The sequence below is a fragment of the Panthera uncia genome, assembly GCF_023721935.1.
Source record: "Panthera uncia isolate 11264 chromosome B2 unlocalized genomic scaffold, Puncia_PCG_1.0 HiC_scaffold_24, whole genome shotgun sequence".
NCBI lineage: Eukaryota > Metazoa > Chordata > Mammalia > Carnivora > Felidae > Panthera > Panthera uncia.
In genome coordinates, this window is record NW_026057580.1 from 10848233 (window position 1) to 10876128 (window position 27896).

A 27896-nucleotide genomic window follows, 5' to 3' on the forward strand; every position below is an offset into this window, starting at 1 on the left:
GGGGTATTGAGGAGGGCACCTTTTGGGATGAGCACTGGGTGTTGTATGGAAACCAATTTGACAATAAATTTCATATATTGAAAAAAAAAAGAAAACAGTGTTCCTTTAGTTTCTCTATAATTTTCCCACACTTTAATGACCGTAAATGACATGTCTGTGAGTTGGATTCCCACTATAGAACTTGCTCTCTTCCTTCCCCTGTATGGCAATGACCCACAATCTCACACTACATTATAACCTCTGCACTCTTACAAAGTAGATGGGGCAACAAGCATCTACAGCAAATTCCCTTCTGAACTCTGAAATGCTCCTGACTGTCCAGCATGTCCGTCTTCCTTGTGATTTCAGGAAGTCTGTTTTCAAGGGCTGGGGACACAGGTCTGGGGGCTGGAAGCTGCACCCACTTCCTCCTGGAGGGAAGGAAGGGACCGTGGTTCCATGACCCCAGACATCTCTCTGAGAGTGAGAGGCTCCTCCAGCCTGAGAGACCAGCACTGCTGTCATCTGTGAGGGGCCTCAGATAAATGGCCTCTCTCCTTACCAACAACTAAAGAGATCAGAATAAGGTAGCCAGAGGTCCATGATCCTTTCTGGCCTGAGAGCATGGAAGTTGTCGGGCATAGCTGAGTGTGAGAGCCACATGGCTTCTTCACAGGGAAACGTGGATCAGTCACACCCTCACTCCATAGTGGCAGCAAGGGCACAGGACAGCCCTTGGTTTGAAAGGGAAGCCCTGGTCCATTACTATTATGTTTAGAATTGAACAGTTTACTTCTCTGTAATGTTCTGTCCATGTGAAGTGACTAAAACTTTCAGAATTTCTAAAAAAGTGGAAGGACGTTTTATTCAAGCCATAGTGAGGACAGCTGGCCAGGATACACAAACCTCACAAAGAAGATAGTGCTTCGAAGGAAGGGATATTTGTGCAGAGTATGTGTGTTTTTATGAAAAGTGTCAGTAACCATCACAATGAAAGATATTCCAGAACAACTTATGAACATCAACTCTCTGAAAGAAGTTTGTTTTCCAAACATTTACCTCTTCCAATTGCACAAATTTCTTTAAGGTGACTCTAGCAGGTTTGGTATCTTTTTCAGCTGCTTTTGCCATCTTAGCACTGCTTGAGGCCAGATCTGCTAGGTATCATGGTTTCCATCCAAATATTCAGAGAGTATTACTTAATCTTGTTAGAGGTTTATTTAATTATTTATCTATTTTTAAATTTTTTTACAGCTGACTTTGTGGAAGATAAATGCCATCATTATACATTTTATTTATCACTTCTCATACCCAAGATTAGAATTTGCCATGTACATTCACTTAATTTACAATGTCAAAAAATGGGCGCCTGGGTGGCTCAGTCAGTTAAGCATCAGACTCTTGATTTTGGCACAAGTCATGATCTCAGGGTTGTGGGATCGAGCCCGGAGTATGGCTCTGTGCCAAACATGGACCTGCTTAAAGATTCTCTCTCTCTCCCTCCCTCTGCCCCGCTCCCCTGCTCTCTCTCTCAAAATAAATAAACATTGAAAAACTGAAATGTCAAAGAAGCTACCACAATTGTAATAGAGTAATTAAAAATAGTTTTTTTTCAATTTGAGTAGAGTTGACACATAATGTTACATTGGTTCCAGGCGTACAAGGTAACGTATGACAAGTTCACACATTGTGCTCTCTCCACCACAGGTGTAGCTGCCCCAACACATCCTGTTACGGTATCAGTGACTGTTCCTCATTCTGTGCCTTCTATTCAGTCACTTCTTTATTCCCTAACTGGAGCCTGTGTTCCCGCTCCCCCTCACCCACTGTCCCAACCCCCACACCCTCCCCTCTGGCAACCAACTCAGATCTTCATTTACTGTATGATAATACGTGTGAATAAAAAGTGTCTTGAAGTAAATATTTAAAGTGATTTATTTGAATTCACATTTCACTGTATCATCCTGAAATCACTGAATACATGACTTACACAGTACCAGGTTAGAATATCCAGAAATTTCTCTAAAACTTTGTGTGAGACCCTGAACTTTGCGGCCACACTGGCACCATGGGTACACGTGTAACCGTGTCACATCTTATTTGAGCACTGATGACTACCTTTGATGCACTGGATTCTCAGATCAACAAAACCCTCCTTCTTACACGTCTTCAATTTAGTATTTAAGTGATGAAAACACATTCTCATGACATAGTTGAAACGACACTGATAATGATTTTTTGCTTGATTTATAAGTTGTCCAAATACTTGTCTTATTCTGGCGGACACACGGTTTGCAGCCAGCAGCACAGTGACAGGGACCGCAGTCACATGTGCTGCTCACAGTCCGGTCACAGCCTTCGTTCACCATGTAAAATGCTCTGCTTCACTGCACAGTAGATAGTGTGACTTCTGATGGCACTTTTCCCATGTTGGTTGCTCTTATCAGCCCTGTAAGGGTTATTATACAAAGTTTTACTAATCCAATGACTTGCCGTGTGAAGGTAATTTATAATGTTCTTCACATTGTTCTTCTTAATTATTGCTAATTGTTCGTTGCATTCTGAGCACTGACAGCATGTGCTTAGCAGGTCCACATTCACACAGCTTTGGAGCATGATTTGCGTGTAATATTTACATGGTTAGCAAGAGTAAGACACCAGTGAGGTTTGAAAAAAAAAAGGCAGGGATTTTTTAAAAGTTTTTGTTATGCAATATAGTGTTTCCTTTGAACTAGATCTTACACAATGTGGAAGCCATTCCCACTCATTATAAGGTTTGTACAGTATTAGATGCTCTGTGACACAGCAGGTTGTGATTCATTGCTAGTGTTATGGCTCCCTGTTCCCTCTCAGACCCGGAAGATTCATGACTAGTATATTTCAAAGCAAAGTTAAGGTGTTGAAACTTTGTCACTTCATTCTTATTGTGTATTCTTAGTATTTTATTTATATTCTTGAATCTGTATCTATTATCTCCACAACAATTGTGGCAGACTGACACTGAAAACAAAGGAAAAGTTGTGCAACACGAGGGTAATGATAAGTTGAAGACTCCTAATCTCAGAGGGAAGAAATACAACCCAGGTCCTTGTCCAAACTGCCTTCGGATCACGTCTGCTGTGTCAGCTGTGCTCACACACCCAGCTGGCCCGCCTGCCCTGCACATTTTGGACCTCCGGCCCCACTCCAGTCCCATGAGCTGCTTCCTTAAAATACACCCACCTCTCCCTCGATGCACGTATCTTATTGTGTCTGTTTCTCTGAGCACCCTGACTAACACAGTACTGTGAGGGGCATGAAGGATAGGGACCTACAAAAAAGAAAACTCACCCTTGTCATGGAAAGTACAGTGGCAGGTGGTGAACGTGCAATCACGTGATGCTCACTGGCCACAGCTGCATGTGAGCAGGAGCTACTCACCTTCCCTGGGATGCAGCGGGGGTAGGGGGGCAAACTGTCCCTGAGGAAGTAACATGTCCGCAGACACCAGAGGGAGGCCAGACCAAAGGCTGTGGCAGGGAGGTGGGGAGAGTGTGCCACATGAAGGAAGAAGGAGGGATCAAAGGTCCTGGGGTGGGATAGACTAGACTGGGGACAGAACAGGAGCAGGGACTCTGGGACAAGAAGAGCTGAAGGCTGTGCCTTCTCTCGGGGCATCCTTCCCTCCACCTGTCCCTCCTCCTTCACACTCATCACCTGGATCCTGGGTGACTTCCAGGGCCTTACAATTGTCCCATAGAGAGCTGGGAGGCCCTGGGCCTTCTAGCCTCATGGCTTAGTGCTAGAGATAAAGAAGCTGAGGCCACAGAGGGGAGTGGTTTCTCCAGGAAACAGAGGGTGTGGGGGGGGGCCGGAATCCCCTGACTCTGGGGCCAGTGCATTTTCCACAGTGACAGGGAGGGTGATGTGAAGGAAGGGGACCTTGGTCAGGAGAGCAGTGGGACTAGCAGGGGTTGAGATGCTACAAGATCACAAGGGGGACCTGGGGAGGGTCCCATTCCAGGCTCCTCACACCTCATTCTGAGCCATGAGAACATTTCTAACTGTCCCCCACTCCTCCTGATGCCTCCACGTCTTCAAGCCCTGCTCAAGATCAACTTCTTCATGGCACTTTTCAGATATGGAGGAAGGTTTCTTTTTAGTTCTCTAAATTATACCAGTGCACGATGGGTGTGGGATTTGAATATCACAATCACTTGTGTGAGGAGAGGGGGTCTGGAAGAGTGTTGTGTAATTGTCTTCCTATTCTTTTATGTTGTGTGCCCTACTCTCCTATTACACAACACACACGCACACACGCTCACACTCCTTCCCCACACATGGATAACTAGGTCCTCAGTAAGTACTGGAGCTTCCTCTGAACGCACTGGTTCCTGCTTCAGGAATGCACTGTGTGCAGTATTTCTCCTCAGCTGTGTCTCAGTCACCTCCAGGAGTCCCTGCATTTAGTGCCTTGGGCTCCATGGGTGACCAACCCTTCATCTGCCATGACAGTGAGAAGATGAAGACAAAGTCTTGAGTCCAGGGGTTGATGGAGGAGCCAAGGTATTTTGACAAGACCAAGTTCTTCACAAGCCAGAGGAAGAGTAAGCACTTAAATCTGAGAAATGTGCAGCGATACTACAACCAAACCACAGAGCATAGTCTGAACAAAGAGCACCCACGAAAGCAGGCAGGTTGGTGCCGGTCAGAAAGCAGAAGGCGCTGTGCAGACATCAGCCCAACCCCCAGGGACCTGAGACCCTCTCATCAGGAACTCCCCTAGTGGCAGCTGGGGCAGGCAGGTGTGCACAAGCTGTCACTGGAGAGTGAAGGCGGCTACAGTCTGGTCAGAGGGGCAGGGTCTTTGTATCATTGATTAATTAGCTAACTGACTAAGCCAACTCAGTGGGTCAGGGACACTTCTTTAGGTCACTGTAGGTTGGGCACCAGAAAGGATGACCTACTGTTTGACCTCATAGAGCTTACAATTAAGATGAGGAAGCAGCCATACTTCTGTGATCGCGTTATTGAGCTTGTGAGGCACACTGAGAGATCCTGAAGACAGGTACCTCCTTAGATGTCAAATGAAAAGCAGAGAAGTGGTCACAGAGTTGACAGGCCAGACACCTCATTGAGAAGGGAAAGTGTGATGAATGATGTGGAACTTTGTGTAGAGTCTGATGTGTGTGTATGATTTGAGTTGATGGGAGAGGGGTGGGGTTCCAAGCAGGGAGAGGTTAGGGTGGGCAAGGTGTGGGGTGAAAGTGGACAGAGTGATTTCAGGGCATAGGTTATAGTTTAATAATTTCCAGTTAGTGTCATGAGAACTTAGCATATGAAACACTTAGTGAAGGGCCTTGCATGTTGAGTCAAGGCATAAACCAGTGAGAAGCACAACTAAAGCTGAAGAGGGAGGCTGCTCAGATTTTACCACAGATCCGTACAGGATCGTGAATTCAACAGTTTGCCAGATGGTTTTGTTACAGGCACCGAGAGTCCTGCCTTCTAAGGGCTCGCAGCATAGGAGGAGAGAGACATTGTGCAGTGAAGTTTGGTACTGTGTGTAAGTAATGGACCAGGATCTTTTGTAAAGCTTTCCAGAAAGTGAGAACAAATCTAAAAAGAGATGCTCCTATGATTCTCATCATGTAGGAAATGACAAACATTTTACGAGCTGTGTGCAAGAACTGTTGGAGGACCAATGTATATCCTTCTTTTATATCACAAGATCATAGTCTACAGGGTGAATGTTCCCTGCAGAGCAGCCCGGTGGGGTGGTGCAGGAACAAAAGCTGGAGGGCCTCTGCTGGCATGCTCTGCCCTGACTGACACTGCCTAGTCCTGGAGAGGATTGGGCAGGCCCCCAACCCTGCAGTTCACCATACTGGGGGCTCCAGGAGGACACAAGATGGTGGGCGGTGGCAAGATGGCTAGGACAATGACAACCACCTGAGTCTGGACATGGACCTCTGCCATCTATGGTCATCTCATCATTGCCCGCTATCCTGGCACAGATGGGAGGCCAGTAGGCATCATGGTTTGTAGTAGATGCTTTAGAAGACCTTGCCTTAGCCCTCCCTGTTTTGTCTACCACAGACCCTACCAGAACACATATGACCCACCACCCCCTCTCTGACTGTCAGGTCACCCTGATGTATGGTGTGCCCTGGGCTTTTGCCCCGTACATATCACCATGACCTAGCAGTGTGCCAGGGAGCACCAGACCCAGGACAAGAAGCTTGTGGAGACCAGGCAGAAGAGGATGGAACCATAGAGAAGTGCTTGGCCATTGTGCTGTCTTCTTGAGAGGAGCACAGATTCACATGCCATGTGTAACATGAAGGACTGCATAAGCCCATCACCATGCGATAGGATAAGGGAGGGGATGAGGAGTGGAGCCACATATCAGGGAAACAGGAGCCCTTCTAGAGACTTGCAGCAGAGTCCAGGCACAGAGACACCCCTCACGTTTCCTTTACTCCTCAGATCCATTTTCCCAGCACTATGCTCATCGAGAGGGCATCTGCTGACCAGGTTCTCCTTGGAGCTCTCATCACTGGGGTTGTTTGAGCAGCAGTTTAGATGGTCAGAAGTAGAGTTGCTGGAGGTGTGCTCTAGAACAACAAGAACTCGGGTGGGGAAGAGGTCCAGGTTTCTTCATTCTGATCTAGAACTTCCTAACCTCAGTGTCCTGTTCATTCTGAAGGTAATGTGGCAACATCTTTCTGTGTAGCAAAGCCTGGGGTGGGGGGTGGGGGGCACACCAGGGTGCGAGAGCAGTCAGAAGAAGGTGAGAGGCTGAAGACCTGCTGGACCCCCAGAGTCCCAGTACCAGGTGGGCAGTGCACATGGCTGCCGCTGGATTCCAGGATCTCAATCTAAGGTCACATCTCCCACTCACTTAGGAGAGCTCCAGGAGCAGGCATGCTGAGATCCAGAAAGTACCAGAGTCCCTAGGGAGTGGGATTCTTTCTAGTGAGACAAATATTCTCTGGTGTTTCTCCCTCAAGATACTAAAATTTTTAAAATGATGAAGTGGGAGTGAGCCAGTCCCAGGGTGAAATGGCAAATGTGAAGGGAGTGTGTTATGTGTATGTGTGTCTGTCTGTCTGGGTGGGGTCACAATCCCATAGAAATGTGTATGGGTATTTGTGTATGGAGGTTTGTATAGATGTGTATAATTGAACATACATATGGGAGAGAGAGAGAGAGAGACAGAGAGAGAGAGAGAGGGCACCCACTGCTCTGAGGATTCATCAACTGTACCTCCACACTGGCCATTTCATGGTTGCCTCACCACCACCCCATGGGATATATGTGACAGAACAGCTCTTCATCTGCAGGAAGTGAGAGGGGCTCAGGCTGATGAGTGACAGGAAGCACTGGTACTTGTCATGTAGGAGGAAGAAAACAGGAGCTACATTGGTGGGAACTCTCTTCCTCCCCAGAGTTCTTGTAAGGGATTTGCATGAACTGATTCATTTCAACCTCATAATAGTCCCATGAGATAGGGAAAGCTATCAATTCCAATTTATAGGCAAGGAAATCAAGATCACTCAGAAGTTACATGACTCAATTGGCTGAGCCATGATTCTAACAAAACAGTCAGACTCCTGAGCCCAAGAGCCCACCGTTTTTTGTTTGTTTGTTTTGTTTTGTTTTGTTTTTCATTCTTGGACACTGTTCACCTGCTGCATTGAGTCACCTCATTCTGTGGCTCTGACAGCTTCTCCTCCTCCAGCACTGAGTCTTGTGAAGAGTATGCATTTCTCACAGTCCCTATAAGTAAGTCCATGGGGTTTGAAGTGACAGAAGAGTTGGTTCTACATGGCTGATGGAGTTGGTTTGCTGCAGATGGTGGGAGAGAGGGTCACACCTGGGCTGTACGGAGTCCACGGTGAGTGCATCTGGGCTGTGAGGTGGGCTGTCCACAATGCTGAGGGGGAAAGACCAGCTATAGGGGGTGGGGGCAGAGTTTCTTCATCACTGTTCTATTCACAGCCCAAAAGCACAGCCCTGTGCAGGCCTGAGAGACACTGGGGTGGCCATTCATGTCCTAATCCCTGCTGTCCCTGTCTTCTCTGTTTCTAAGTGACCTCCTGGTGATACCTGCTCTCCAAGGTGAGAGGTGAGGCCAAGTCTAGCCTCACTCTCCTCAAGGTACTTCCTCCTATCCTGCCTTTCCTCACTCATGGGGCCTCCCAGATGCAGGAAGAGCAAAGAACTTGACATTCATGTTGTAAAGAGAAAACAGGATGTCTGTCTTCAAGAAATGGAAAGCCTGCCTTAGGGGGAGGACTGAGAGTTCCCTTGTTGGTTGGGCTGGGGGCCTCAGTGTCTTGCTGGATGTAGACAGAACACTGAAATCAGTTTCTGGTCTTTCTAATGCAGCTGCTGGCCTCAGCAAAGCTTGTAATTTGAGCAGATAGTAGAAAACTGACGAGGTGTTATATGATCCAACATCACCACTGCCACATTTTATTGGTTAGAGGATTTCCAGGTCCCACCCACACTCAGTGGGAGGAGACTCCCCAAGCCCAGTGGACCAAGAGGTGGAGCCCATTGGGCTTTATTATAGAATCTGTATGCAACAGGGTGTTCCAGTTGACAGATGGCAGGAATGGAGGGTACCACATTCTCTAAACTGGGTGGATTCATACACAGGTGCCCAATCACTGAACAAGATGATTATCACTCTGAGTGTCTCGTTGGAGAAGAGAACTGCACAACTGAGCTGTGTTATTAAAGCAGAGTTCTAGATACAAGATTCACATTATTGTTTGGAAAGGTCTGTCTCAACTTTGTCAAGCCTCAGAGGTCATCTTCTCTGAACACTTCACCCTGGACTTGTCAGACCTTCTAAACCTCTAGGAAAGCATTATCACTAAACTGAACTTTTTCTTTTTGCCTTCTTGTGTCATGCTCCCAGGCAAATCCTGGTCTCCCACAATTTCTTCCAGTTTGCCACATACAGGATCCCACAAAGTCACTTCTTGTGATTCCACTTTGTTGGTTTCTTTCCCTTCATCCATTTACTTTCTTAATGATATTCTTTTGTATTGATGAGTCAGTTACATAAGAAAGTTAGTATTCTCTACCTAAAAGTTTTCACTAATTTTTGGACCAAATGGGCAAAGTTTCTCTTTCCAAGTCTCAGCTCATTCCCACACAGGGACAAGACACAGAGGTAGGGTTCCTGGAAAGTCAGGGATTGGCACAGAAGCTCATCAGCAGGAGACATTTAGGTCACAAGGTATGTACCTGCATCTTCTTTTTGTCCCTAGCATGAGGCACAACACCAGGCCCACAGTAGGCACTCAACAAGCTTCTGCCTGGAGGGTGCTTCCCAGAACTCATTATACTAGTTGCATTTACCAGGTTATTCACCTCGCTGTGAATTCCTTTTTATTTCTGTAACTGTGGCCTAGCGGAGAGCTGACCGTCTACTACTGCCCAATATCTGTCTGCTAAATGGAGGTAGGCATTCTTGGTAATTCAAAATTCATGTCAACTGACTGAGACATGCACAAGATATAAAAACTTTGTATAACATAAGGGAGTACAGAGTGAATAGTAAATTTCCTCCTCCATCCTATCCATTTTTAAAAATTTAAGTAGAGCAAAAATCATCCTTATTCCATAGTGATAGAGTCATGGGAGCACAGAGGCACTCAGATTCAAACCAGATTCATGCACCAGCCTCCCATGAGGCTATGTGTATCTGTGTGACTACAATCCAGCCATTATGGTGAAGCAGAATGAAGTAGTAGGTGTTGCCCTGAAAGGAGGGAAACTTCCTCTTTTCCTGCTTTCTCTACATGGCACATGGACCATGGACATGGTCTTAGGTACTCTGGCTCATGCTACTAAGGGCAACTTCACAGGTCACAGGAAGCTGCATGCCTGGACAGCCTTGTGGGGCAAAGATACCCTCACAGCCATGGATGGCTTGACTCACTCATGGGAGACACATAGAAGCTGCGTCCCGTTCATCCCACTGGAGCTGGATTCTGCTGCACGCAACTGAACTAATACATACAGAGGGAGGAGGACTTCCAGGAGTCTGTGGCCATGGTGGTCTGTTCTGGAGATGAGCAGAGATATATACACAGGGCACCAGTGTGGGTTCCCTGGGACAGTGTCCTGGGTTGGAGGAAGGGAGAGCTGGGCCACAGGGGCATCACAAGAAGACTAGAGACTATTCTCCTTCTCATTTTCTGGTCATGGGGCTGCCCTGGGGGCGTGTTTGGCTCCCAAGGTGTTACCTTTGGGAGACGTTGTTTCTTCCCTTCTCTTCTTGTCCTGTTTACAGAGTTCACCTGTCCTTCCAGCCATGATGACCATCACTGCTGGTGACCTTTTTCCTCCTCCTCATGCCATCTGTTGGCAGTGGCTGTGCAGGTTGAGGTCTATAGAAGAACCCCTCAGGAGGGAAAGGAATGCAGGGTCATTTGTCATTGTTTCCATCAGAATCCCGTACTTCCCCAGCCTGGCTTGACGGCCCACCTGGACACACTTGACTCCAGGTCCCTCATGTCTTGTGCTTGGTGTTCCCAGATATACTTTGTGTGACTTCACCCTATTCTATTTGTTACCAGCAAGTCACTATAACCAGCTTCTGTTCCCACAGTGGCTGTCACTCAAGGGCATGAATACAAGGGGATGGGTACTTTGGAGTCATCTTAGAGTCTGCCTACAACAGGGGTGACTTTGGGAACTACTGGAATGCATGGCGTCTCACAGGGCTATGGCCGGGAATGCAGAGACTAGTATAAATGAGGAGTTCAAGTCCAACAGTGTTGATGATCACTCCCTGGGAATCCAGAGCAAAATCATGATGCCAACGTTGTTGCAGCTGGACACGGCCTAAGACTCCACCAGCCAGGTGACCACATACCAGACTCTGACTCAGGATGTGGAGACAGGGAAGCTGGGACAGTGCTGATGCATTTGGCACAGGCGATGTGAGTGGCAGTCCTGTCATCCACCTGCCAGGAGCAGCAGCCATAGCAGTCCTTGCCTCATGGACCAGTGGGGTGAACGGTGGCATCTGTGACCAGCACCATGGACAGTGGTTCTTATTTGGGCCTTGATCTAGGGTGGGTCTATGGATTTTCCTCCTGGCCATTGGCCTCAGGACTGTTCTGTAGCCTTGGCTGAAATAAATGACACATAATACTCTAAGTAAATATATACATGATATACATTTACCTATAAATATATATACTCATAAAGTATAAATATACTTTGCTTTATACTTTTTATATTTATCTTAAAAGACATTTTAGCATTTATTAAATATAATTTATATTTTATATTACACATTTAAAATGGATATTATACATCTCCCTGACTATATATACATATATGTATATGTATATAGCAAATATGTAAATATTATGGTAAATATATATTGTTTCAATTAAAACAACTTGGACTCTGTTGTTTAAAACAAAGATAGAGAATCTATCTATAATCTATCCACTTGTAGAGAGCAAGGATTCAGTACTTTTTTCCACTTTCATGGAGATAGAATTGACATATAACATTTTATAAGTTTAAGAGCACAACGTTTTGATTGGATACATTTGTATACTGCAAAACGATTACCACCATAGAGTCAGCTACACCTGCATCATGTCTCAGTAACTTGTGTGTGTGTGTGTGTGTGTGTGTGTGTGTGTGATGCAAACATTTAAGATCTACACTTAGTATCTCAGACATTTTATGTTGAGCTGATAACCACTTCCTCTGTCTGCCACCTGACATGCCCCATGGGAGAGAAACTGTTTCTTCCAGCATATGTTGCATTTGTCTTCCTAAAAACACCCATTTAAATATGGATGTAAGACTCCTTCCCACAAGGAGGGCTCTCATCAATGATTTCAGTGATCCTGGTGGAACCCCAGGATTGCTTGTGGCTTTGTTAAAAATAGTCAGGTGTCCCCCTCGACCTACCATCTTAGAGTGTGTGCGTGTGTCGGGGAGGTGGGGGGTCAGGAATCACTTATTTAATAGACCCCACAGGAGAGGCTGAGGCACAGCCATGTGGGAATCCTATTTTATGTGCTTGTTCCTCGGTGTGTGATCTGAAGACCAGCAGCAGCACCAACCTTGTTATAAACCCAGAATCTCATGCTCTATTGCAGACTGTGTAGCTCTTCCTAAGTCCAGGAAATTCCAGTGGACAATGAAGGTTGGGTCTCCCTGGTCTATGTGCCTTCTAGATGTAGAACCAGAACTGTTCAGTATGTGCATGTACTCTGATCACTTGCTTAGAACTGAGGAGTCCAGGGTTTGGTCCTGTTCCTTTCTCTTCTATAGCCATCAATCCCTTGGTGACCTCATATGCTGAAGGTTCTAAGCATCATTTATATGGGGTCACCTCCATATCTATTCCTCCAACCTAGATATTTCTCCCACCCTGTACTCTATATCCAGATGGAACTTCACTTGCGTTTCTAATAATCTCAGATTCAACATTCCTAAATTGGGTGCCTGTGATGCAGCTTCCCCAAATGTCCTACTTCCAAAATCTTCCCTGTCTCGTTGGAAGACACCCCCCTTTTCTTCTTGCAGTCTGAAGTATTGGATGCTGTCCTTGATTCCTCCTTCTCACAACCCAGAAGTAATACATTAGGACATGCTGCAAAGTTCATCTTTAAATGTATCCAGAACATACACACACACACACACACACACACACACACACACACTAACCAGACTACAGCCACTTCCTGTTACTTTCTCTCTTCAAACCCCAAAATAAATCCAACATCCCCCCTCCTGGAAACTACACTGGTTTCCTACAGTTTCCGTACTGGTCTCCCGCCCTTCACCTCTTGATTCTGCACAGCAGCAAACAGATGCTTCTAAAGAGAAGTAGTCCCAGGTGGACCATCTGTTCTACACCATCTAGTGACTCCACATGTCACTCAGAGAAAACTCAAAAGCCTTCTAATCCTAAAGTCTAGACATCTGACCGCATTTCACATGCTCTCGGCTCCAGCCACAGTGGCCTCTCACCCTTCCTTGAACAAGGACACGCTCCTGCCCTAGTGCGTGTGCCTGGAGATTCCCCTGCCTGGAAAAAACTCCCTGAGACATTCTCTTCAACAATTCCTTGTGTCCTGCACACCTCTCCTGAGGTCAGCTTCCCAGTGAGGCTCACACTTACCACCCTAGTAAAGTAGCCACCTTCCCTGTCTCCACACAGGTAACTCTCTGGGTCACCTTCCTCAAAGCACCTACCAATTTTCAATTTATTTTTGTATTTTTTTAATGATTATATTTGAGACGAGGGAGACAGAGCACAGGTGGGGGAGGGGCAGAGAGAGAGGGAGACACAGAATCTGAAACAGGTTCCAGGCTCTGAGCTGTCAGCACAGAGCCTGATGTGGGGCTCGAACCCACGAACCATGAGATCATGACCTGAGCCGAAGTCGGATGCTTAACCGACTGAGCCACCCAGGCACCCCAACCAATTTACAATTTAAATACTTCCCTTATTTACCACATTTATACAATATACAGTTGACTCTGAATTATACTGGTGCGAACTGTGCACATCCACCGATATGTGGACCTTTTTACAACAAGTGCTGTCAATGCACTTTCTCTTATGCTTTCTTACTATTTTCCCCAGCCTAATTTATTGTAAGAATACATGTTACATATACATATAATGTACAATATATGTGTTAAATGACTGTTCATGTTTTCAGTAAGGCTTCTTATCAACACTACGTTATTAGTGGTAATATTTAAGTTTCAGGGGAGTCAAAAGTTATACTTGGATTTCTGACTGCTCAGTGGGGTCATTGCCCTCAGTCCCCACATTGTTCCAGGGTCAAGTGGAGTCTGTCCCTCACCCCTAGGACATAGTCTCCACAAGACCAGCACATTTGCCTTTGCTTACTTACTGAGGTGTTCTAGATGAAAAAAATAGCAGGTCCTGTACGTGGCACACGACATTATCAGTGGAACGATTGGTCAGCGGAGAGGACTTGTGTCTTCTGGATGAGCCTCAGCACAGCCCGTCCGTGGCAGCTCCCGCACAAAGTGCCCCCACCTCACCATTAGTGCTGCCTCTACTTACCCCAGGGCTGCCCCTCCCTCTCTCTGCTCAGCTCCCCCCTCCCACAGTGTATCCCCTAAACAGCACAGCACACAGTTACATTCCTGTCTTCAGAATCACTGTATTTAGGTTCTATGGGGCTCTTTCTCCAACCAAATAGAAATCTACATTAGACCCTGCTTTATAAACCCATGAACGTGGATGGGAACCAGCACCAGTATCATTAGAACTAAGGACAGGAAGAGGGGGCAGAGAGTCAGGGAAGGTAGAAACTAACTGAAGTTGAACAAGGATGAGAAACTCCCAGATTCCTCTCTGTCTACCTCAGGATGTAAAGAATATTCCAGACAACAACTCTAGAGGGAGGAGATGGATGAATCTGAAAATTCATCTCTCCAAATCCCAGAGACTCCTGTGTGCAGGGCCCACCTAGGCCTGCAGAACGACAGCCCAAAGGACTCCTGGTGCTGTAACCACCGGGGTCATCTGGAGAGAAGGAGACAGGAACTCGGACACACGAGCAAGAACAGGCCTGATGCTCCATAGAAACAAGGGGAAAAAAAACACCCAAAAGATGGGCCTGAGGTCACAACCCAGGATGGAGCCTGGGCTGACCCAGTCACAGGAAGCTCTTGCTGTACAAGGTCCTGGTGACAGGTGACGTCCACGTCCCTGTGGTCACGGTCCTGGTGAGACAAGGTTCCACAGAAGGGACAAGGACAATGAGCAGAGACAATGACCCAGCTGAGGAGGGAGCACGACACACCAAGGACGCACTGAGCACCGACTGGACCCAGGCCCCGTCCACGCTCGGCTCCTCCAGCCCTCTCCTGTCCCCACCTGCAACAGACACGGCACAGGAAACAGCGGGTTCTGGGAGGTTCTCAGGGCTTTCATTTATTTTCTCTTGCAATTTTACAAACCTTCTCTTTTATTACCTCATCATCCCCACATGCCAAGAATTACAAAACACAAATTCATATCTGGATTCTCATTTTCAGTGGGGAAGTAAGGCGTCAGTACTCGGCCCAACATGAAAAAAAGACGGGGACGGAGACGGTCCAGCACTGACTCTGCTGGAACAGGAAAGCAGGTCAGAAAGTGAACAGGAATCAGTACGGGGAGGGGTCATGGTGGGCAGGGGGGGCCAGTCTCCTGTGTCCTCACAATATGCTAATAGGAAGGCAGACACATTCTGACACCATCTGCAGGAAGTCAGGGGATCTCGATGGCACCAAGTGGAGTGTGAACAGATCCTGTATCGCTCAGTCCCTGAGGGGCAGCAGGTCTCACACTGTGAAAAAATTAATCATGAACAGATTTAGATCAGTCACATAAGTCCCACATTCTCAACAGCCCCCCACATGTCAACATGTCCCTAATGCACCCACCCCTCCCCACTTCAGGCCCTCCGGAGTCTTACCTTTAGGAGCCATTAGAGATGAATCAGAGCCCTGAGTACTGTCATCGCCTGGGGTAGAACAAACAAGATGAGATCAGAGCCACAGGAGCTGAGACTAAAGGAGCAACTATGGGCGGGGGTGAAATCCCCATGGGGTCCTGTCTACACTATCCCAGGTTTCAGGGATCACCTCCTCCACACTTACGTGCAGCATGAGAGTAGCTTGGTCCTTTTCCTCCTGTGGAAGAAAATAGCATGTTAGACACCTGGGACAGCTGGGCCATGGGATCCTAGAGCAACCTCCAATGAAGTTTCCAGAATTCTGACTGAAGACCCAGGACAAGATTGGATACATGAAGAAACAGGTGTGTGTGAGGGGGTGGGAGGGGTGGGGTCACAGGACAACCACTTGCTGGAGGTCTGTCCGGAGCAGGGACCTTCCTCTCTGTCCTGTCACTGCTGGGAATCAGGTCCCCATCTCCAGAATCACCAAGTGAAAATCTGTTCTTCATTTTCACAAGTGCTTTGCTACAAAGTGAATGTAAGTAATGGCTCCAGAGTGGGCAGCTACATGTGTGTGGATGGAATTTGCCAGGAACCAGGCAGGACAATATGCTACCTAGGAAACCCCCCATCAGAACAAGAGAACTCAGATCCCCCACTCTGTTCCTACCTGAAAACTTCTTCCTCCAGATCACAGCTCCAACCACCACAGTGACCACAAGGACAACCACACCAGCCATGATGCCCAGGATGGTGATGGAGGGCAGAGAGGATGGCTCTGGAAAGGGAAGGAAGGTGAGGGGCCCAGACCTCTGGCTTCAGTCCTGACTCTGAAATTTCCAGAAGGGCCCTGCTTTCCCTGACACGGGGCTCTACCCCAAACCCTCCTTACCCCATCTCAGGGTGATGGGCTCGGGCAGCCCCTCGTGCTGCACATGGCACGTGTATCTCTGCTCCTCTCCAGAAGGCACCACCACAGCTGCCCACTTCTGGAAGGTCCCATCTCCCCCAGGTCTCGTCTCCACAAGCTCTGTGTCCTGGGTGTGGTCCTGCCCATCACGCTGCCAGGTCAGGGTGATCTCCACAGGGTAGAAGCCCAGAGCCCAGCACCTCAGGGCCACCTCACGGTCAGAGATGGGGTGGTGGGTCACCCGTGTTTTGGGAGATTCTGAGGAAGAAGAAACAGAGAATCCACACTGTGGTTTAGCTTTATGGGCCACTGAAACTGCATCCACGTGACCATCCTGAGGTGGACAGGACAAGTGGTCTGGATGGAAGAAGCACAAAACCCAGACCCCAGTCTAGCCTTTGGGATCTCCTGATCCTTGGTAAGTTCTGGAATCAGGGAGAGAGCCCGGGTGGGAGGCTGCAGATCTAAAGTGGGGAACACACTATAGTTCTGACTGTGGTGGAGGGTGAATGATTCAGAAAACCCGGAGTCAGATCTCCAAAGATGTTCTCAGGGAGATCAAGGCCTTGAGAGGGAAGGTCATGGTTCACAAGGTGGCTGCCAGGGTCAGAGGGAACTGCTGATGGGTTATTTCTGGGATGATCTCAACAGGCATCCCGGGGAGAGTCTGGATTCCTGTCTGTCCTTTATAGAGAAAATCACCCTCAAGGTGAGTCAGTCTCTAGTAGGCATATGAACTCCGAGGCGGATGTCCCTCTTCCCACCCGTGGGAGGGGCGCTGTCGTGACACTGAGTCCATTTTCCCTTCCTCGTGGGCAGCCAGCCCCAGTGGAGGGGAGATCGGGGGAGGCCCCGCGGTCCCGGTACCTGCGCGCAGCAGCCTCTCCTTCCCCATCTCCAGGTATTTGGTGAGCGACTCCACGCACACGCCCTCCAGGTAGTTCCTGTAGTGCTCTGCAGCACAGGCCACCTCCCACGTGTGGCGGGTGATCTGCGCCGCGGTGTCCGCCGCGGTCCAGGAGCCCAGGTCCTCGTTCAGGGCGATGTAATCCGCGCCGTCATAGGACACCTGACTGCCCGCGGAGGAGGCGGCTGTTCGGTCCGATATCACAGCCATACATCCACTGGATGTTGTGTGATCCTGTCCCCGCCCCCAGAGTAGCAGTGATTAAGGTGAAACCTAAAGTAAAACCGCCTATAAGCTCCCTCGGACTCTTCCAGGGTCGTGGGATGGAGGTCACGCGGCCTCAGGGCTGCGCTCAGACCCGGAGACTCGGGGCGGCCCCGGCGCGTCCGTGGGGATGGGGGTCGTGACCTGGACCCGGGCCCTGGCGCTCACCGGAATCGCTCTGGTTGTAGTAGCCGCGCATGTTCTGCAGGCTGACTCGAAATTTCTGTGCGTTGTCCTTCGCGTTCCGCGTCTCCTGGTCCCAATACTCGGACCCCACCTGCTCCATCCACGGCGCCCGCGGCTCAGACCTCGGATTCAGGGCGTCGGTGTCGAACCGCACAAACTGCGTGTCGTCCACGTAGCCCACGGAGATGAAGCGGGGCTCCCCGAGGCAGGGCCGGGACATCGCGGTGTGGAAATACCTCAGGGAGTGGGAGCCTGTGGACGCGGAGCGGCTGAGACCCCGCCCGACCCTCCTCCCCGCGCGGGGCCCGGGTCCCAGGGGGAGGGGGACGGGAGGGCAGGGCGAGGGGGACCCGAGTTGGGGAGAGCAGGGCGGAGTCCGGGAGGGTCGGGGGACGGCAGGCCAGGGCGGGGCGGGAGGCGGGTGGGGGTCTGGGGTGGGGCGGAGGACAGTCGCTGTCCCCATGGGTCCCGCTTCCCCGCCGGGTGGTCTCCTGGCTCCTGCCCCGCAGAGTCCCTTTCCTCCAGAACCCGCACTCACCCGCCCAGGTCTGTGTCACGGCCAGGGCCCCCGACAGCTGCAGGAGCAAAGTTGGGGGCATCACGACCCGCATCCTCGGGGTCTGGGGAGAAATGTCAGCCTCAGGAAGCGGGTGCTGATACTTGACACCCCGGAACCGCGGTGCCGCTGATTGGCTTCTTCTGAAACCAGACACTAATAGTGTGAAACGAGGCCGCGTCATCAGTATCCAGGCAGAAGGACCTGACACAGGTTGTGACAGGGAGAAGTGAAACCAGGGCAGATGGGGGCTCCCCAACACTGGGCTTCCCCGCCCCCGACACCGCCCTGGGGCCAGAGACCCTGAGAGGCGGGCCTGGGGACCTGGGACTTGGCCTGGACGCCTCACCTACTGCACAGAGCGCTCTTTGTCACACTGTGTCCCTGAGTCCTGGACCAGGAGCTGTGTGAGTCACTGATTCTCCAGCATTTTGTTCTCAGGATATCTCTACAGTCTTACAAATTAGTGAGGATCCCAGGGATAACTGTGTGCCTGTGGATTCTATCGATCCATATTTACCACAGTAGGAATAAAACAGGTTCAAATATTTATTAATTCATTTTCAATCATATGAAAACAGAAATATTGTTTGTATGGGAAGTGACATGTTCCCAAATAAAAGGGGCAGTGAGAATAGTGGTTTTGTTGCATTTTACATTTTTGCAAGTCTCTTTCTTGTCTGTCTCATTAGAAGACCACTGGATGTTCAGATTTGCTTCTGCATCTATTGTGTTGTTTTGGCTAAAGTAGATGAAAAAATTTATGTCCTTGACCACATATAGAAAAATAGCATGTGTCACAACCTTTTCAGATAATTATGGATATTCATCCTTGATTCTATATTAAAACTACACACCGTGTGTTTTCTGTGAGGTTATTTGCAAATTGGGACCTGAAACAGTATCATTGACTGTGTCTTTCTTTGTTACATTAAATCCATAGGCCCATCTGTACATGGAATGGATCTTGTACTAATGCATGAATGTTTTTGAGTAACATGTTGTGTGTTGTTTCACTAAGTAATACAGGTGTTCCAGCACTGATTAGAGTGGAATTGAATTCTCAAAAAGTCATTTGTTTTGGGGCACCTGGGTGGCTCAGTTGGTTAAGCATCCGGCTTTGGCTCAGGTCATGATGTCACGGTCCGTGAGTTCAAGCCCCGCCTGGGACACTGCTAAGAGCTCTGAGCCTGGAGGCTGCTTAGGATTCTGTGTTTCCCTGTCTCCCTGCCCTACCCCTGCTTGCACTCTGTCTCTCTCTTTCTCTCAAAATGAAGAAACATTAAAAAAATTTTTTTAAAGTCATTTGTTTTAATATCACAAATCCCAACCAACAAGGTGGTCAGTACTGAGAAGCTGTCAAACTTCTAGGTGGATCACAGTTTAAATGGGATGGGCTTCATGGGTGATGGGTTCTAAGGAGGGCACTTGTGATGAGCACTGGGTGTTGTATGTAAGTAATGAATCACTCAATTCTACTCTTGAAACTAATATTAAACTGTATGTTAACTAACTGGAATTTAAATAAAAACTTGAGATAAACAAAGTAATGGTAAAAAGCAGCGATTGCTCAGTAACCAGCATAGGGAGATGTTCGGTATTTTGTGGGTCGTACGGTGCCTTGTTTTTGTCCGTAATTGGACAAAGTTTTGTCATGGTTTCACAGTCTCCTTGTGTGCTGTCTATGTTCTGTGAGATGACTGGCTCATGTCCCACAGGAATAACATGGCCCAGTGTCAGCCAGCTTCTGACCACACTGAGGCCCAGCTGTCAGTGTCAGACCAGTTCCCGATTGAGGACTGCTGTTTCTTCTGTCTTTAATTCCATATTTTAAAGTAGCTAACACCCATCAATAATAATTAAAGGGTAGGACTCCTGATCTCATGGTTTGTGAGATGGAGCCCTCTGTCAGGCTCTGCACTGATAGAGTGGAGCCTACTTGGGATTCTCTCTCTTGATCTCTCTGTCTCTGTTCCCCCCCCTCCCCCCACTCATACTCACTCTGTCTCTCTCTGTCTTAAAATAAATAAATAAACTTTAAAAAAAATCTGGAAGGACTTTTAAATCCTTAAATATTCCAGTATACATTGGCCCTGTTAGTGTTCTTAAATACGTTTATTTCTTCTTGTATCACATCCTGAGGAGAAGCTTTCTCTCAGCTTACGGATTGTGCAACTTTTGACACTAAAACTACTCCCAGAATTAGGGTAGGTCTTAGGTTTAATGTTTCATAAGCCGGAATATCGGTCACGGTCGTTCCAGATCCTAGTTCCAATACTTATCCCTTTGTCATGGAGTACCTCCTTCCTGTCTCCTAACATGTCTGCCAGATTTGGTTACTCTTCTCTGTATCTCCTCAGAGGCCGATTTGTTCAGGAAAATGTGAAGCAAAGGAGAGAAAGGAAGAGTAATTATCTTTAGAGGAAAAAAGGAATCATGTAGCGGGGAATAAGAGGGACTTAGTAGGATTCATGTGGAGGGTATACTTCCGGAAATCTCCCACTCTGGTACATTGTCACTCTCCCCTCCACACACACACCCATGGGCCCACATCCCCCTACTTTCCACACACAGGCAAGATCTTTGTGAAGTCTGTGCAGCGTTGCATTGACCTTGCCCAGCTCTTGGTGGAGCAGAACTTGCCAGCTATTGCCATTCATTGTGGGACGCCCTGGGAGGAGATGTGAGTGAGAGATGGAAAGATGTCTTGTGTCCTTGGGAGGAAATGAGACCCCTGAGATAAAGGACTGTGAACATATTTATGATTGTCTTTCTGACAAAAGCTTTCTTGGTCACAGTAGTTTAAAGGTCTTCAATAATGAATTCTTGTGGCTAGCAACCTATGTGGCCAAGGCATGGACATTAAGCAGGTGAACTCTGCCATCAACTACCACTGGCCTGGGGATTCCCACACCTACCTGCATCAGGTAAGCTGCACACCCACACGGACATCCCAGTGTCCTCTCCCAGCCCCTGATTTCCTATGTCTTCGTACATTACATCCTCGTCCCTCCTTTTGGGTGTCTTCCTACTTTGGGGTCTTCCAGTGCTACCCTCTGTCTCCTTCCAGGAGGCCTGAGCAGGCCAGTTCCCCCAAGGGCTTGGCCATCACATTTGTGTCAGGTGAAAACATGCCAAGATCCTCAGTGAAGAGCAGGGTCACACCGAGGTCAGTAGTAGTGAGCAGCCTGATGAGATGGACATTTCCTCCTCCAGTGAGTATTGATCCCATGAAATTGGTTCCTCCAACTCTTCAGAGTCTCCTTGTTCCTTAGAGACTTTGTCTTGAACCATGTAGTGCAGGCAATGGTGCCTGATGCCTAATGGGTGCCTGACAAGTTTATGTCCCACAACCTTGATGCCATGTTGGGATGTTTTGTTCATTTCTATGTCCGGTCCCTTTCCTCTCACACCCAATTAATTGTTTTTGCACCCCAGTGTCTCCTCTGACCCCACACCCCACACCCCACACAAAACCTGCATGTATAGAGGTCTGTGTTTCTGTCAGTCTCACTTAGCCTTCCCATGCCTTATTGTAACTGCATGTTTTCTCTGCAGTTGCAGCCATGGGAGAGGACACACCAATTCACAGAGCCTGATGCAGGTCTCACACCCAGGAGCCAGGAGAGCCAGGAGATCATACATGACCTGAGCTGAAATCAAGAGTCAGATGACTAACCCACTCAGACACTCCTACGGTTTATACTCCCTAATTAATTTCTTTTTAAAAATATTTTAACTTTGAATATAGTTGAAAGACACAATTACATTAGTTTCAGGTGTATAACACAGTGATTCAAATTCTATTACATTTTCTTTTTTTGAGAGAGAGACAGCCAGAGCAGGGAAGAGAGGCAGAGGAGGAGAGAGAGAGAGAGAGAGAGAGAGAGAGAATAGAGATTCTCAAGCAGGCTGATTCCTGCAGGGCTGGATCCCATGACCTTGGGACCATGACCAGAGAACCCACTGCCACCCAGGGGCCCTTCACCCTCTGTCTACACCATGCTGTGCTCACCAGAGTGTAGCTGCCACCTGTCACCAGACAGTGATGTTACAGTATCGCTGATGATATTCCCTGTGCTGTGCCTTTTATTCCTAAGACCTGTTCCTTCCATACCTGGAGCCTGTGTCTCCCACTCCCCTCACCCACTGTGCCCATCCTCCCACCCTCCTTCCCTCTGGCAGTCATCAGTGAGTTCTCTGTATTTATAGGTCTGATTCTGCTGTTTGCTTGTCTATTCATTCATTTGTCTTGTTTTGTAAGTTCCACATAAGAGTGAGATCATGTGGTATTTGTCTTTCTCAGTCTGATTTCTTTCATGTAGCAGACACACTGCCCTGTTTGTCCATCCATGTTGTCACAAGTGGCAAGATCTCATCCTTTTTGTGGCCGCATAATAGTGTATCATGTGTATTTGTATATGTGTGTATATACCACACATCTTCCTTAGCCATTTGTCTACGGGTGGACACAGGTTGTATCAGGGTGACTTTTACAAGAACCTCAAACACTGAACATCATCTGGGATGAGTGCGCCCCCTGGTGTCCAGGCCCCTGTCCAGGTGCTGGAGCTGAAGAAGACCCTAGGGAGGGCCTGGCTGAGGTGGAGAAAGGCAGCTGGGTCTTCCCTCCTTAGTCCTGTGGCCTCACGTGGGGTGGAAGGTCAGAGGACATCCCCTACTTCTCTGCTCTCGGGTGGATTCTGACTGAGAAGCCTGAGTGGGGTCTGGACTATAAGTCAGGTAGAGATGTCTGAGCAGAAGCCTGGGTGTCAGTGGGGAGAGGAAGAACTTTCTCAACAGCCCTGGACTCCACAGGGGTCAGGCTCAGGAGTGAGGAGGGATTGCTGGAGAGGAGAGCTCAGGAGCCTGTGCCATTGCTGAGGTGTCTGTGTCCCTGTGCACCTTGTCCTCCAGCCCCGTGATGGTGGTACAGGGGAAACCGAAAAGTAGAAACACTTCCTTGGACTCCTACTTCTAAATGTTTCAAAACTCAGTGAAACAAATATCATTTCTGATTTGGAAATAGCATCTCAATGTCTATACAATGCTCCATAGTGTGGACATGTACACTCACAGTTTGTGAGTTGACCCCACATCAGGCGCTGGGCTGACAGCACTGAGTCCGCTAGGGATTCTCTCTCTCTCCCTCCCTTTCCCTCTCTCTCTGCCCCTCCCCTGCTTCTGTACTCCCTCTCCATCTCTCAATAAAAATAAATAAACCTCAAAAATAAAAGAATTGGTGTTTTCACTTTGGGGGATAAATACCCAAGAGTGCAATTATTGGATTATATGTCGAGTCATTATGCTGTTAACCTGAAAGGAATGGAACAGTATGTGTAAGCTGCACTCAAATAATAAGAAAAAAGAGATAATCAGAAATATTAGAGAACACTTTGGAAAGGAAGACATGAAATGTCACACACATATATTGGTAATAATATACATAAAGAACATGAGAGTGTGGAATATATAGAGAGACAGGTCCTAAAGGTGTGTTATGAGAGGATTGCAAAGCAGAGGCCTACGACTCTCTAGGAGCCAAAGCCTTGGTCCCCTGGCTCAAGCCTCTTTGATTTTTGCAAATTGTTGACAACAGCAAGCACATACAACATAGTATTTGGCCTCTTGTCAGGTCATGTACCTGCAGTGTTTTCCATACTGGGTCATCAGTACATCTGGCACCAGACAAAACATTCTTATCTCCAGGGTGGCGCCCGGATGATGTCTTTCTGGAGAGAGCGACCAGTCCCTAAGGCCTTTTGTCCTGGGAATGAAACTGCTTTCAGTTTCTTGCTGCTCTGTCCCTTTCCTTCAGGACATTCTTACGGTGCTTCTGGCCTGTTGTTCTCCAGCATTTCCCCCTTTCTGTTTGTATTTGATGGACCGTAGGAGGACATTGCATAACCCGAACTGTCGGTCGATATGTTGACAGGCTCATCGTCTCTGGCACAGACTGTACATGCAAAGATAAATACACCGCATATTAACACAAACAGAATAGCAGTAGAGAAGCTAAAAATCTTAACATGCTCTACAGGGCTTAATTTTCCTCATCCCTCTGATATACTTTCTAAGATCTTAGAGCCAGATAACATGTCCAGATTGGTTTTGAAAGTCTCATATATCTGTGCTTGCAAATGTTGAATGTCCATAGACACATTAGATTGTCCGAGCAAGTGCCTCGTAACATCATTCCATGGAAATTTAGTGTTATTAAACGGTAATGCGGCTACACATATTGATGTAGTGTTCCAATCACATTGTCATATTTGTCTTTGTAGGCTCAGTAATTGACCTCCCAGCAGCATCACACAGCCTGTTGTAGGTCTGCAAACTCACTGGACAGTCGACTGTCAATATCCCGTTGTGTCTTCCAAAGTTGGTGCGATTTCTCATGCCATTGTTGCACAAATTGTACTGTCTGCACAGATTGGTGCAACGAGACAGCCGCAGTAGCTGCGGCCACAGTCACAGCAATAATGCCTATGAGAGCTGCAACAAGCATTCCAGCAAACCGTTGGGATGGATGAAGAGCTCGGTGTAGAGCCTGGTCCATCAGATACATTTCTGAACAATGTTGCCGTGGTTGAGACATCCAAAGCGGCAGCCACAGGCCAGGGGGTGCTCTAAGTAAATATAAGCTTTCCAGTGACAGAGTATAGAGTATAGAATTGTTAAGACAACATTTATATGTATAATGAGCAGTTAACACAGATTATAAAGGCCTCAGAATTATTCCAAACTCTCTGTCCTTTTAATAGTATGCATGGCAAACGGACACAACCCCGTATGTGCTAGACACTATTGACCGTGAAAGATAAAGTAGAAATGTTGCTGGAGCTGTTTTTATACTATGTGCCCTTCCAGGTATGGAAAGGGTGGGGGGCAGCAGTTAATTTCCATAGATGCTTTTGTAAGGGTCCTGGTTGTAAATGAGGACTGGGGGCAGAAAATCCCCCACTGTGCCAAACAATTGAGTCATTAGCAGTGGTGTGGATAGTATGATTGTGCACACACCATTGTAGATTTTGTAACGAATTTTTAAGGCAAGCTGAGCCCATAGGGTTCCAATCAATGACACTTCATAGGAAGTATTTAAAGGAACTCGCCTATCTCCCATCTACATGCCTCCCAAGTCACCCATCCGTCACATTCTGACAATGTATGAGTAGCGCAAGACAGAAACATTGGAGGAGCGTCATTAATTGTAAGATTGGAGCCAATCAGAGAATGGGCTGATAGTACGAATATATGTTTGTGCTGGGTCCCATTTTTAATAATAGATAGCCATGCTTGAGGCTGACTTTTGAGGCTGTGTTTCCCATACCAAAAACATATAGGATGACCTTCAATCCCTATAGTATAATCATCCATAACAGTACCTTCTTCATTTGGCCTACGTGGTCCTCTGCTGTCAAATGGCCCAGGGGTCCATTCAGTGTCATTTGTATACACCGGCACAGGGGAGTCATACCAATTGAGTCATATCCCGACTGAGAGGTTGATGAGGGGTATAATCCCATGAATTATAGTTATCAGGGCTTACTAACCGCGAGCATCGCAAGGAAGAGGTGAGCAGGAGTTTGTGGGCTGCAAGTCTGCATCCATATTTTTTCAGCATCATGTGTCAACCTCTTAACTTGTCCCCAAGTAGGAGGTTGAGCGACCTCATGTACCTCGGAAGAGGGTGTGGTGCATTGGGCACAATTACCAGTTTCTGCATAGACATTCTGTGAAACTCTTTGATTAGTGGAGTCATATTGAACTGAGGTCGCTTGGATCGGCTCATGCCTGAATTTCAAGCCGTGACTGGGTAACCACTGGTAGCCTTGATCTGTAGAGACACAAGCATACCGTTTGCCCCATACAACAACCTCTCCCTTTTCCCAGTGTCCCTTCTCATCCTTCCAATAGAACAGCTGATAAACAAGGGTGACTTTTTGCCTGTGCCAGTGTACCTCAGCAACAGGACATGTATGGGGTCCTTGTGTGTCCAAGAAGTTTAAAGTATATAAGGCACAGTGTAATTGTTCCCATGATGTAGGTTTAAGTCCTTCCTCTTTTCCCCCTTTTTGTTTGATTAACAAGGTCCCCCTTGACCTTGAGGGTTATAGGGAATGCCAGTAAGAGGAGTAATTTGTTGGGCTGCAAAGAAGCAGGCTACCTTATGAGATACATAGGCAGGGCCATTATCAGTTTTAATGCATTGTGGGATACCTAGAATTGCAAAGGTTTCAAGAAAATGAGCAATAATGTGCATAGCCTTTTTCTGGTAAATTCCGTGGCCCAGATCTATCTGGAGAAGGTATCCACAGTAACACGCACATAAGAGAGCTTACCAAAAGCTGGAATATGGGTAACATCAGATTGCCAAAGTTCATTTGCCTGTAGTCCATGAGGATTCACTCCAGAGGTGTATGGAGCCACAGTGAGGGGCTCGCAAGAAGGACGGGCACTAACAATGTCTTCTGACTGAGCATGTGTTACAGCGTGTCTATGGGCAAGTCCTCGAGCATTACTATGGTGAAGCATATGCTCCTGTTGTGTCATCTGTAAGGTGCCTTGGAATAAGTCATCAGCAATGGAATTTCCTAACGCTAATGGGCCAGGAAGGTTAGAATGACTGCGAATATGAGTGATATGTAAAGGGTATTGCATATGCCGTATTAATTCCTGTAAATGCAAAAAGATGATGTAATTCATTTCGTGGAACAATATGTGTGGTTTCAATATTTAGGACTGTGAGCCACACTTATTGTGAATCTGTCACAACATTGAGGGAGGCAGGTACAAGATGCAACAATTCTATAACGGCTGCTAATTCAGCCTTTTGGGTGGATGTATAGGGTGTCTGTCAGGCCTTAGAAATAGGACCATGCATAGAAGCTCTACCATGACCATTTCCATCTGTAAAATATGTGTCAGCATCTGCTAAAGGCCGGTCTCAAATTCTCTGGCCAAATCCATGATGTAGCCTTGAGAAATGACAAAATTTTGTCCCTTGGATAGTGACTGTCTAATTTCCCTACGTAATCAGACAAGGCTATTTGCCATTGTATATTAGTTTGGTAAGCCATATCAATTTGTTGATATGATAAGGGAATAATTATAGAGGAGGGATCACCACCATTAAGCACATGTACTTGGGATCAGCGTCTCCAAATTATATTCCCAATTTTATTCAGATATATAGTAAGAAGTTTAGTGTCCTTTTTTGGTAAAAATAGCCATTCAGTGATTCCCCCATCCTGCCATAAGACCGCAGTTGGAGAACGTGAAGGAAAAATCAATAATTGAAGAGGAACATTAAGTCGAATACAAGTGAGCTGACAATTCTGAATATGATTTTTAATCCATTGTTCAACCTCTGCCTCTTTTGTGAGGACCCTAGGGCTGTTAAGGTTGGGATCACGGGCTAATGTTTGGAAAAGATGAGATAAGGTAGGAGTTGGGATTCCCAAAGCAGGTCGCAACCAATTTATATCTTCTAGTAACTTCTGGAAATTACTCGGGGAACGATGGTTGCTTTGTGAATTTTTGCACCAAGATAAAGGAAGGGTTCTTAGGTTTGCACCTTATCCTCTGCTATTATTAGGCCATATTTGGGTAACAATAATCTAGCAGGTT

The 27896-nt window shown here is 47.3% G+C and overlaps 2 protein-coding genes and 1 long non-coding RNA gene across 8 annotated transcripts in view; 1 reads left to right on the forward strand and 2 right to left on the reverse strand.

Annotated features, from left to right (window-relative positions):
• The window catches only part of LOC125938453 (DLA class I histocompatibility antigen, A9/A9 alpha chain-like), a 169111-nt gene that overhangs the window by 28462 nt on the left and 112753 nt on the right, over nucleotides 1–27896 (reverse strand). The window contains exon 8 of one of the 6 annotated variants that reach the window (XR_007462702.1): nucleotides 13462–15332. The exons of 4 other annotated variants lie outside the window; for them this stretch is intronic. Coding sequence is in view for 1 of the 2 variants with exons in the window: in XM_049653624.1 (XP_049509581.1) it covers nucleotides 15462–15509 (48 nt within the window). In the remaining variant the exon portion in view is untranslated. Of the gene's footprint in view, nucleotides 1–13461; nucleotides 15333–15461; nucleotides 15510–27896 lie in introns of all 6 variants that reach the window. One more of the 6 variants, XM_049653624.1, reaches the window with a different exon arrangement.
• The window catches only part of LOC125938474 (uncharacterized), a 201504-nt gene that overhangs the window by 23650 nt on the left and 149958 nt on the right, over nucleotides 1–27896 (forward strand). The gene's annotated exons all lie outside the window — the stretch shown is intronic.
• Nucleotides 15468–18390, reverse strand: LOC125938460 (class I histocompatibility antigen, Gogo-C*0201 alpha chain-like). Its single transcript, XM_049653641.1, is given in 9 exon segments — nucleotides 15468–15509; nucleotides 15646–15678; nucleotides 16114–16191; nucleotides 16193–16221; nucleotides 16336–16611; nucleotides 17221–17429; nucleotides 17431–17494; nucleotides 17693–17962; nucleotides 18249–18390. Coding segments are annotated over 7 exon segments (978 nt in total). The 5' UTR covers nucleotides 18322–18390; the 3' UTR covers nucleotides 15468–15509; nucleotides 15646–15678; nucleotides 16114–16134.